The 12,046-nt window shown below is 51.3% G+C and overlaps 1 protein-coding gene across 10 annotated transcripts in view; it reads left to right on the top strand.

The window, feature by feature from the left end:
- AKAP1 (A-kinase anchoring protein 1) overlaps positions 1–10,742 on the top strand; it is a 38,005-nt gene extending 27,263 nt beyond the window's left edge. For 9 of the 10 annotated variants that reach the window (XM_043583986.1, XM_043583979.1, XM_043583984.1 and 6 more), the window contains 7 exons: positions 101–228; positions 2,291–2,468; positions 3,877–4,027; positions 4,481–4,548; positions 5,964–6,037; positions 6,254–6,316; positions 6,872–10,742. In XM_043583986.1, the coding sequence (XP_043439921.1) occupies positions 101–228; positions 2,291–2,468; positions 3,877–4,027; positions 4,481–4,548; positions 5,964–6,037; positions 6,254–6,316; positions 6,872–6,946 (737 nt within the window). In that variant the 3' untranslated portion in view covers positions 6,947–10,742. Of the gene's footprint in view, positions 1–100; positions 229–2,290; positions 2,469–3,844; positions 4,028–4,480; positions 4,549–5,963; positions 6,038–6,253; positions 6,317–6,871 lie in introns of those variants that run through there. The other variant, XR_006297842.1, reaches the window with a different exon arrangement.
- Positions 10,743–12,046: the final 1,304 nt, after the last annotated feature.

Below are 12,046 nucleotides of genomic sequence, written 5' to 3'. Positions count from 1 at the left end.
TGAGCTCTGGGAAAAGTCTGGTGGAGTGGGGGTTGTGTGTGAGTTTGGTTTTGCGGTTTGTCCTACCCACTGTGGCTCTCCTGCTTTTACCCCCATCTAGGCTCTCAGCATCATGTAGACAAGGCGCTGAACCTGATTGGAAAGAAGTTCAAGGAACTGAACCTCACCAATATCTACGCTCCCCCACTGCCGTCACTGGCACTGCCTTCTCTTCCGATGACTTCCTGGGTGAGCATGCGCCTGGGGGACCAGATCCTCTTGCCTTCTTTTCACCCCAGCCTGCCCCAAATAAGAAACTCCCAAGACTGTGGGCCCACAAGGCCAAGAGCTCGTTGACATCTCTGACCTGTCACCTCTGGCCTCCTCTGGTCAGTTCAGTTACGCTTCTGTTTTTTTATTTTTGAGAGAGACAGTGCAAGTGGGGAAGGGGCAGAGAGAGCGGGGAAGGAGCGGAGAGAGAGGGGGACACAGAATCCGAAGCAGGCTCCAGGCTCTGAGCTGTCAGCACAGAGTCCATCGTGCGGCTCGAACCCACTAACTGTGAGATCACGACCTGAGTGGAAGTTGGACGCTTAACCGAATGAGCCCCCCATGTGCCCCTCAGTTATGCTTCTAGTCTGTGTTTTCTGGGGCTGGGCTTTAGGGCTGAAGTGCTGGTACAAAGCCAGACGTGCCTCTGTCCCCACTTGGAGGGATGGTTCTCCTCAGGCCGGCACCTGTTGTGTTTTTAAGGCATTTGCCTAGGAAGGATTATGGTCTATCCAGGAGACCGGGTGCACTTGGCTGGCTTGGGTCTCCTTAAGGCTGGTACTGTGTGCAGAGTCACAGCCTAACCCCTCTGAGGCCTGGGTGGGACCCACCATTGTGGGCTTGGATGGGCTCGTGATGGGTCCTTGTGTTCCTTACTCCTAGCTGAGCTGGGCCTAGTGGTGGCCCTGGTGAAGGATTCCCTTTCCCTTTCCCTTCTCATGGGAAATACCTAGATTATTAAAGGAGAAGAAATTCTCCCCACCAGGCTGTGGAAACCCGGAGGCTCTTTGGAGGGAAAGCTGACCTCTTGGGACCTCTGTGTGCTGGGGGCTGTGGCATTTCTGGGGCCTGTCACTCAGATCCTGCAACATGCCTCCATCTCTGAGCTTTATCTCATTGGTAGATGAATTGTAGGGTTTTGTAGGCCAAAGATGACTGTTGCATTTCACACGTGGGCTGAACGTGCTCCTTCAAGAAAATTGCCTCCCTAGCTTTTGTTATCTTGCCCCCTTCAAAGATCTCTGTGCCGTGGGTGAAGGCAGGGGATGGAGGTCCTGTTATCTTCTGTGGATGTTTGGGAGTGGGCTGAACCCCACTCTGTCCTTTACTTCTGAATCATAGCATTTTTCCCAGCAGGCTTGGACCAGACCCGCTCTTAAATTATACACAATTGAGCAGTTGTTAGGGCTTCCTCCCATTGTTCTCTGTGTGGAGAGGAGATCCCAGATACCTTGCAACCAGCAGCACTCGGGGAGGTGGGGAAGTCAGAACTCTTAGCCAGAGGTGTGGCCACCTGACTGGATGGTGGACTAGACATCTTTCTGTGTCCAGGCCCACCTAGATGTTGCCTGTAAGGGAAATTAGTGTCTAGGGACAAGTCTTTTTGAGACCAGGCTTAGCCTCTGCTAGGGCCTGTAATGTGGGGCCTGGCCACTGAGCAAATCTACATTCCGAATCGCAGAGTGGGAAGGACTTGGGAGGGTGTCTGTGGAGTGTAGAGAGGAAGAGACAGTAGGACTTTAACAGTTGGGTCCTTGTTGGCAGGAAAGCGGAGGAGAGAGAGCCTGTCAAACTTGAAGCTCCTGGGATCAGCTGCAGGGCCACAGATGCTGGCTGGGGGGCCTGAGGGCCTGCCCACCTCTTATCCCCTGGTAGCTTGTTCTCAGTGGCCCCTCATTCCCTTGCCTTCCCTGGTGCTACAGTCTCAAGTAGCGGTGGGGGGAATGGAGGCTCTGGTTCCTGGACCCTGCCCGGGGCCCCTCACTCTTTCCACAGCTGCCTCCTCCCTGCCCAGCCCTGAGGCGAGGCCACCTCTGGAGGTTACTGTTGGCATTGCAGGACAGGGCCTCTGAGGTGTCACACTTTCCATGGCTGAAGTAGTTTTCCTTGAACTTCTGCCATTTGGGTGCCATGTTGCGTTGGGTTGTCATGCCCTTTTCAAAGAGGTGCCAGTTCAGAGACTTGCCCTGCAGCCTCAGGGCTTACTTCAAACCCGAGGAGGATTGTTGCAGCGCCTGCTGCCCCTTTTCCTTCTCTGCAGCTCATGCTCCCTGATGGCATCACTGTGGAGGTGATCGTGGTCAACCAGGTCAACGCTGGGCACTTGTTCGTGCAGCAGCACACGCACCCCACCTTCCATGCACTGCGGAGCCTGGACCAGCAGATGTACCTGTGCTATTCCCAGCCCGGGATCCCCACCTTGCCCACCCCGGTGGAAAGTAAGTGCTGCCCTAGGGTCAGTGGGGAGCCCTGGCCAGGCCATGGGGAGAGGTTTTGGGGGTGGCCTGTTCTGCCCTTGGTCTTGACCCAGGAGGAGGCTGTTCTGGGATCCTTCATGGGAACAGCATCCCTGAGTGCTTGCCAGCAGGATGAAGTTATTGTGGGCTGGGTTACCCAGCGAGCCCAATGGAAATGGTCTTCCCACTGGCTAACAGAGTCCCGTGGGGTTGGAGTAGAGTTTTAACACACGAATTCTAGCTCTGCCATGTATCTGTGGAATGGGGCTGATGCCAGCTTGTTCCAGGAATTAGGGTTGGATTATTCTATGTAAAGAGCCTGAGCCAGATGGTGATTCTCGTAGAAGCTCCTGACGGGCAAGAGGCCTTTGTGGTGGGTTGGTTCATCTCCGTTTGACAGATGAGAAAACTGAGCCTCTGAAGTCGAGGGAGTTGCCTAGGTGACACTTGAGCAGGAACCAGGGTCCTGGGGTCTAAACTCACTTGTGGTCTTGAGTCTGTCCTTTGTCACAATTTTCTTTGTTGCCCGTATTGGCGAGAATCCAAGGTCAGAACATCTCTTCACCCATTGCTATCAGGGACTCCTAACCTGGAGCACCCTAGGGGGCTTCAAGGCATTCGAGAAATCTATGAAGTTACTGAGATCACAGAAATAAGGATTTAATTTTCATCAGAGTCTCTGTTGTTGCCTCAATTCAGCAGTGAAGACCAAACTGGGGTCTGAGTGACTATGCCAGGGGTTCCCCTTAAGGGTCAAGGTCAGGACACAGTGTGGTCAACTGAGTGTGCAGGCCCTCAGCCTGTAGTTCCGTTTGTTCTGGCCCTGCTGCTACAGGCAGGGGTTGGTGACCGCTGGCTGCCAGGGACACGTGTGCTCTGAGCAACTTCCTGAAGCAAAGGCTAGAAGAAGCAGGCTTAAGCCTGCAAGTCCCCTTCTGATCAACTTCTGAGTTGTCACAGGCCGGAACAGACCCTAGACGCCAGGCCAGTGAGATCTGCCACATTTGGAGGTTTTTGATTCTTTCTGGGACTCTCCCTTAAGAATATAAATCCCCCTTCCCTGAGTTTTAGATTTTACTTGGTTTCTTCTGGCTAATCCTTATCTATTTCAGGCTCTAGTAGGTTTCAGAGTAGATGGATCTGGAAGAATGCTTTTTGGTCTGCAGAGCTTTTTGGGTGGCATGTGGGAGGCCAAATTTCCCACATCTAGGTCCTTCCCTTGGCCAGTCTCGGGCTCCAGGGAGGCTGTGGGGGCTCCTTGCCATTCCCCTGCCCGGTGGAGGCACAGGACTCTGAGAAGTAAGGTGGGGAGGTGGGTAGCACTGACCGGGGACCCTTGGTGCCCTGTCCTATGCCAGGACTGTCCACACGCTCTCTTCCTGCCCTGCAGTCACGGTCATCTGTGCTGCCCCCGGCGTGGACGGTGCCTGGTGGAGAGCCCAAGTGGTGGCCTCCTACGAGGAAAGCAATGAAGTGGAGATCCGCTACGTGGACTACGGTGGATATAAGAGAGTGAAAGTGGATGCGCTCCGGCAGATCCGGTGGGTCCACACTCCTCCGACGAGTGCGTGCCATGCGTGTTGGGGCTGTGTGATCTCTGCAGAGCTGGCACGGTTCTACCAAGCCTGGGACGTAGGTTGACCCTTTCTCCTGCTGCCTACTCTGGTTTGGCAGGGTCTGATAGGAACCTACTACACTGCTCATCTCAGTCAAACTGAGCTAGAAAGGCCTGTCTTGGGGAGGAGGTCCCCGGGTATTGTAGGGCACAAGTGAAGCAGCTCCTCTGGGAGTTGGATGTGAGCAGTCCCTCTGAGGTCAGGCTGCAGCAGGGAGGTGGCCTGCATCCAGGGAGCCGCGGCCTCCTTGCCCATCGTAGAGGCCTCTGCTTCGCTTCATCCTGGGTCGTGGGGGCTCACAGCTCGAAGCAGAAGATCGGTATTGGAGTAGAGTCAGACTTCAGGTTCATAAACAGGGTTCCTTCCTTACCTTTCTAGGTCCGACTTTGTGACCCTGCCGTTCCAGGGAGCAGAGGTCCTTCTGGACAGCGTGATGCCCTTGTCAGGTAACGGTCCAGGCCTCTGGCTTTGTGGGAACAGTTGTTGAGAGTGGGTCTTTCTCTTTGAGCGCCTTCCTTTGCACCCAGAGGGCTTATGCTAAATGCAGATTGCTGCTTCTGACGGAGTTCTTGATTGAATAGGTCTGGGCCAAGGCCCAAGGATGTGCATCTCTCTAACAAGTACTCCGGTGATGCCAGTGCTGCTGGCCCTGGACCCACCTTTCAGGACCACCGTTGTGGACTTTACCTAGACCTCCGACTTTGAGAGGTTGCAAACACAGACACCTTCCAGAACATAGTTGAGACCCAGAGTCCTAGCATGTGTGGTTGAGGGCAGGCATTGAGGCCACAGCACTGCTCAGCTAGGCCCTGTGGGGACCATGCCAGCACTGAGCCATGTGGTATCTTAGACTAACTGCATCCCCTGAGGGTAGGGGACTAACAGTGGTCCTGGGCAAGTTGGTTAGCCTTGCCATTGGTTTTTGTTTTTTTTTTTTAAACCATGTGGAAAATGGGATAGTACCTGTCCTTCAGGGCAGCTGAGGAAATTACATAAACCTAGGAACTGATATGTGGATGGTGGTCAAGTTGCAGCTGTCGATGACCAGGATGTTTTCTATTTGTAGGTAATAAATAGTCCGATCATCCCACACTTTTTAATCTTGTTCTTGTCTAAAGCAGTGAAGTGCATTAGAGGCACTACAAGTCTGGTCAGAGTCCTGTCAGCTAGAGCGCTGGGCAAGGTCTGTCTCCTTTCCTTATTGCTCTGTCCAGCATCCCTCTCCATTTCTGTCCCACCTCCACAGTCCCGCCCAGCTGACATGCTCCCTCCCTCATCGGGCATTCCCAGACCTTCACGAACTTGCCTCTCCCATCCTTACCACCTCTTGCCTTGTCCGTGTCCTTGTGCATAACTTTATAATCCGACAACGAGGGCTGCCTCCATGGCTTGCTGCTTAGATTCAAAACCCACCTTCACCACTCTGGGGGCTGGTCGACTTCAGCCACCACCTGTTCCCAGTCTCTCTGTTCCCACCTGGAAAGTGGGGATAACATCGCATTCGTAGGGTGTTGCTGCTTCAGTGGAAGAAGATCTACAATGTGTTCAGCCCAGTCAGCACGCCAATAGGTGGTGGTCGTGGTGGCAGCGGTGTTCCCATTGAAGGCAGGGTTTCTGTCCCTTTGGGCCCTACCTGCGGTGGGTGGGTGACCTGTAGCGGAGACCCTGTGAGTGTGTCCACTTGGAGCCCCGTGGAGGCCTGGCCTGTGTCCCTGTCACAGGCGGCTCTTCCAAAGGAAGTTGTCACGTGCCCGGCAGCACCTGAGGCATCTTCTTGGAAAAGCCCTGGAAGCTGTGTAAGTCATGACAATGCTTTGCCTTGGTGAAAGCTTACCTGCTGCTTTTCTTTTTCCTTCTAAAGACGATGACCACTTCTCACCTGAGGCCGATGCGGCTATGAGCGAGATGACGGGAAACACGGCACTGCTGGCTCAGGTGTGTGCGTGGGGGCGGCCAGGCCGCACGGGGGCTGTGTGAGGAGCTTCCTGCCTGGTGTGGGCACAGCCTCCTGGCCTCTCTTATCCAGGATCTTGGATTCCTGGGAACTGACCTTTAAATTTCTTTCTCCTTTGTGGCTTGGGCCCTGGGCTGAGGAGGGGTGCATGGGGTAGCTTTTAAACATGCTTGCTTTTTTTTCTGTTGTTTTTCTAGGTGACAAGTTACAGTCCGACTGGCCTTCCTCTGATTCAGCTATGGAGTGTGGTTGGAAATGAAGTAAGTTCTGTTCTTTTCCTTTAAGTTGCTGGCCGGCAGTCATGGGTTGATTTGGAGATGGTTCTGCTGTTGTCTCCGCTTGAGACCATCAGAAAACTATAGGCCTGTAGCCTGTACCTGTAGCGATGGCGGGAGACGTTTTTGGTCGCCACAGTTGGGGGTGGTGATGCCAGTGTCGTCTAGCGGGTGGAGGCCAGGGACTGCTGCTTGGCTTCCTGCTGTGCGCAGACAGGCCCCACGACAAAATGTCAGCGGTCCTTCCTGGATCTTATCCAGACCTTTCTGAACCCTCTGTCCATTGGGTTTTCCATTGCGTTTCTTGGTATTAAAGCTCAGATTTCTTCAGTGTATTGAAAAGCCTGTCGTCCTGCCAACAGAACATTAAGTAAATGCCCCTTGTTGGCCTAGAGGGGTCCTGCCCCCGCCCCCTGTCTCTCTCTCGGACCTGTCGCGTGCAGTGGTTGTCTGGGACTGTGAGAGGGAGAACCCACGCTGGCTTGAGAAATGGCCCCGGGGTGCAGTGGGCAGAGCTCTCAAGGGAACTTTGTTTTCTAGGCGGTGTTGATAAACCGGTCGCTGGTGGAGCGAGGACTTGCTCAGTGGGTAGACAGCTACTACGCAAGCCTCTGACCCCGCCCCCCACGGCCTCGTCGGAGTCTCTTGCACTGGTGACGCTGGGCTTGGCGCTAAGGCAAAGACTTTACATCAGAATAACAAATGTTATCTTCCCCGGAAAGTTCTCTTTTTTTTGTACTGTAGTCACGTTGACAAGGAGGGAACCGTGGGTTCTTTCAAAGCCATAGGATGGTGTTGAACGAGCCAGTCGGCTTAACCTGGTTCCAAGCCTTTACAAACAGAACAAAACGAGACAAAAAGCCGAAGTAGAAAGGGTGGCAGCCGGGCTGTCCTCCACCACCTGCACTCCGCCGTCCCCCCCTCCCTCTGCAAGACCGAACCACCGCAGCCACCGGCCGAGGGATGTGCTGCTTGCTTCAGAGGGTTTCTTTTACTTCATTCAGAATCTTTCTTCAGGGAGCAAGACATGAAATCACTAATCAGCATTGATTACTTGTACAGCTGTCGTAAATGAATTTATGATGTTTAACCAGTTTTTATAAACTTCATCTAGGTCTCTCAGAAGGCAGACTTTTTAATGCATATGTAAATACGAAGCAGTCATACCTCTGGCCTTGGTCCCTGGGGGAGGGAAGCTGTTACCTTGCCAAGCCTGGTTGTAATTTGTAACCATTTTCTATTTGTGCAAACTCTGTAAATATATGTTTAAAAAAATGTAATATTTTGTATAAGATACACTGGAGAACAAAGGGAACTCAAGATTTTTCCACACCCACATCATCTGTGAGCAGAAGTTCCTTCTGGGGACTACAGCCACCTGCCTGGGCCAGCTCCTCAGGTGGCTTCCTGGGTGCTGGCTGGACAGGGTGACTGTGTGCTATAGATTGTGATTGGGGCTTTTTTTTTTTCTTTTTTTTTTTTCTTCCCTGTACAAATTTGTTAAAAAAAAAAAAAAAAAAAAAAGAAAAAAAAAAACATTGAATTACCTTACAGTGGTGTGTTTTGATTCTTTTTTAGACTGGCTTTAGCATTGTGCGATTTAAGAAAGTAACTTAAACTTCTATAAACCTTGAATCGTATACACTGTAGCTTTGAGTCCATTTCTTCTGTGCTGAGAGGGTTGGCGTGGGGAGTGAGGTGGTGATTGTGTGCGGTGGCCTGGAGGGGCCCGTCTAAAGGACACCCAGGGCTTTTAGGACACCGGTTAGCCAGAGATTTCCATCCAGCTTTTTCCTCTCCTTGCCCCACAAGGTGGCAGCCAAGCTTCCTCTGGCTTCCCCTCAGGAGTGTCTCAGATAGCCAGGCCTGACTTTAAAGCACCGGTTTCCAGACATCTTTGGGTGTTCTCAGTAGATCTTTGCAGTTATTTAATGCATTGCAGTGGTAGGAGCCATATCCCCCTACGTGGGGAGAGCTTTGATCTACCAGCCCCTCCTCTTAGGGCAAAGGCAGGCCCAGGCCAGGCCTGTGGCTCGGGGCTTTCCCGCCCTTCAGGGGTCTCTGGAGAGCTGAGGCTGCCCAGAGCTCTTTCACACTGAAGTGATCCTCCCAGGGAGAGGCTGCGGCCCCTCTCCCCGGCCGGGGGTAGTGAGTGGTTGGCGGCCTGCGCCCCTCCTCTGAGGATCAGCTCCTGGGACCCCACCTCAAGGCAGGGAAGTAAATGAAGTAAAATCATGGCAGTGTCCCCCGCTGGTACCGAGCTTGGCCCAAGGCCAGCTGTCATGCGGTCTCTGCTGCTGCTAGTCCAAAGTCCCAGCAGTAGTTGGCTGTGACGTGGGCCAACTTGGGTCACGCCCAGTCTCCCTTTCTCTGTGCAGTTCTTCATTCCTGGAACAGAAACTGGTGTGGAGGAGCCTTCAAGCTAGTTTGGGGACAGTCCCAAAGCCTGGTGTGCAGATGTGGCCTTCAGCTTTGACTGGAGGGAACCACACGGTTGTGGTGCCTGGAGGTGGGCAGAGGGTGGTGGACGAACAGAGACCAAAGCCAGGGTGGTCCAGACAAGACGGGGGCTCCCGGGGGGACGGGTTGGGGTGACGAGTGATGTGGCAGGATCCCGTGAACAAGGCCTCCAGGACGGGGGTGGGGGGAGGTGGGGCAATGGGGATGAGGGGGTGGGCTGCTCAGGTCTTAACAGCCTTAACCTTCAGGAATGGGTCCGTTTAAGGAAGTTTTGGGTTATTGGGAGGAAAAGTGCGTTTGGAAGGTGGGGAAGGGTATGTACTCTTCGAATAGACCCTTCTCAGATTCGAGTTCTGAGAAAGGTGACTTTGGCCATTTTGCTGGTAATCTTGTTGCTCTTACAGAGGAGAGGATTTAAGGAGGCCCTCACTCCCTCACTCTGGGCATCGGCCCTCCGGACCAGAGTATTTTAGACCCATTCTTGGTCTTTAGACCCGTTTTTGTATAAAGATTCATTTTTGAGAGAGTGAGTGCAAGCGGGGAAGGGGCAGAGAGAGAGGGAGACAGATAATCCAAAGCGGGCTCTGCACTGACAGCGAGCCTGATGCGGGACTCGAACTCAAAAACCGTGAGATCATGACCTGAGCCGAAGTCAGACGCTCAGCTGACTGAGCCACCCAGGGGTCCCTAGACATGTTCTTTGAGTTAACCGAGCCATCCAGGGGACAGCTTAAGTAGGAGTTTGAAAGCTCATGGTGCTGGAGGGAGACTGGATAACCCGCCATGGGGTGTGGGGAGGGAGGCTAGTTGTCACGAGGGGTGTTTATTCCAGCTGCTGGCCCTCTGGCCCTCGGGGCCCTGCTAGGTGTGGCTGGTCCCAGTCGGGGTCAGTATGGGTTCTGGGGTTACCGCTACACCTTGTGCGCCCTCCTTAGCTGCCTGCTTAGCTGCCACAGGAGTGATGGAGAGCTTACTGGCTCAGACGTCGTGCTGTTCAGCAGGGAATACTTGGTCCTCGTGACACCCCAGTGAGGTGGGGACGGAGCCCGGACATAGGTGGTGACTTGAGAAAGTGGTTTGCAGTGGGAGACTCAAAGCCAGGCTGTTGCCCCAAGCCACAGCTCCTCCGAAGCAACGCGAGGGTGGCTCGCGCTTTGTTCCACATCCCCACCTAAAGGCTGCACTTGCTACATCTTTGGCCCGCAGAAGAGTTTTGCAAGTTAGCATGGGAAAACACCACGACAGGAGGTGTTCAATCATTTGGCTTATATGAGAAATTAAAATTTAAGAAACATAAATAAAGTCAGGAATTACATGCCGTATCTAGGGCGGAATGAACATTTTGAATCTTTGATGACCCAAGAAGGAAAGAACTCTGGAAAAGGTCATATATGGACTGAGAATAGGAAATTTGGATTGTTTGTAGACCAGCAGTGTCCGAAAGAAATATGGGAGCCACACGTGTAATTTAAAGTTTTCCAGGAGCTCGATAAAAGGGGCGGGGGGGGGGGGGGGGGGAATAACCAGGTGAAATTAATTTTAAGTTTGTTTAACCCCACATTTCAACATGTAATGCACATTAGAAATATCATTGCGATTTTACAGTATTTTCATACTAAATGTTTGGAATCCCGTGTGTATATTTTACACTTCTGGCCTGTCTTTTCGGACTAACCACAACTCAGGTGCTCCGTAGCCACAGGAGGCTGCAGCGTCAGGTCCTGGACCATCCCATTGATCACCATCACGCCACTATTAACAGCCTTATGTTCGTCCTTTGCAAAACGTTCTAGGTTCTTTTGCACATTTATTGTTCCAGATGAACTTCAGAATGATTTTTTTGGGGAGGCAATCATGGCGAACGTTTTACTGACATTTGGGAAAAAAATGCATGTTGCCGGTTTGTTACGAAGTTTTATGTGATAATATATTAAATCAAGCTTGTAAATTATTCGTATCTGTTGTTTTTCTTACCCTCTCCTTCCAACGTTTTGTTTTGTTTTGTTTTGTTTTTTTCGTCTGTACTTTCCATTTCCAAGAAAAAAAAAGCACATTAAAGGCTTCTGGGATTGTCACGTTTTCCTGTTTTTCTTAACTGGAAACTTGTAAAAGGAGCTATTACGTTACTTAGTTTGAGAAAGCTCATGGGTGGTATTTTCTCATCAGTGTAAAATATCTTTGGTATTTGTTCTGTTTGGTGCTTTCTGTTTTAAATTTTGTATATTTTTCTGTCATTTAAGCAGGTGGGTGGATGGCTTGTAAACAGCACACTGCTGGAATTTTTTTTTTTTTTTAGCAAAATCTACGAAGTCACTAGGTGAATCTGACTTCTTCATTGTGGTCACTGTTGCATTATGACTTGCCATTTCGTTCATTTTTCTGTTATGTTTTCTAACTTTTATTTATATATGTTTTTGCTTTCCTCCCTTGCTTGACTCGAATTTTTCCATGTAGTAAAATTAGCATTTAACACCTTGTTCCTATGTTATCAGCAGATAGGAGTAATTCACCAGTAACATTGAACTTATATTTCTCTGACTCTCACACGGTTAAGGCCTCCTTTCTCCTCAGACAAGAAGAAACTCAGCAGAGAGATTTCTGCCCTTCTTCCTACAATTGTGCGTGTACACCCTTTCCCTGCCTCCTGGGTTTTGTTAGAATCCTCTAGAACCCAGGTCAGAATTTCACGTAGGCCTCTGTCTCAAGAGTTTTAAATAGTGACCTTAAAGTTCAGTCACGTTAGCAGGAAACATGTTGGCCCAACTTTGTTTCACTAGCTTTACTATTCATTCTTATGCACCTGTTCCTGAGTTCTTGATTTTGATTCACTTTTGTCTGCAGTAGTACTTTGACTTTTTTGTTTTGCTTTATTTTCAGAACACCTTGTATATCTGAACATTTCTATCTTTTTGTCCTGACAACACCGGCCGTTGTTAGACTGAGCATCCCTGTTGGAGTGAATGTCTTCTTGCCAAAAATTCCACCCTCCATCCCTGGAGTAGGATTGTATGTCCTAGTGCTCCTGAGCTTGGGCGTGGTCAGGGAGAGGTGGGTCGAGGCAGTGTGTGTCCCAAGGCAGACTCACGTTTTCTCTCCCTCTGGCCTAGTCCATGTCCCTGGGTCCCGGCGTGAAGATGTGTAGAACAGACTTGCAGCCGACCTTCCAGTGCATGTTGGTGTGTGAAGCAAGTCTGGCATAAGTCACAGGTCAAGGTTGTATGTTATCTTCAGTCTGTTCCAGCCTGTCCTGATTGA

This window comes from Prionailurus bengalensis, chromosome E1 (assembly GCF_016509475.1).
Source record: "Prionailurus bengalensis isolate Pbe53 chromosome E1, Fcat_Pben_1.1_paternal_pri, whole genome shotgun sequence".
NCBI classification, from domain to species: Eukaryota; Metazoa; Chordata; class Mammalia; order Carnivora; family Felidae; genus Prionailurus; species Prionailurus bengalensis.
The sequence above is the reverse complement of the archived record's forward strand: the minus strand, read 5'-3'. Positions and strand labels throughout refer to the sequence as shown.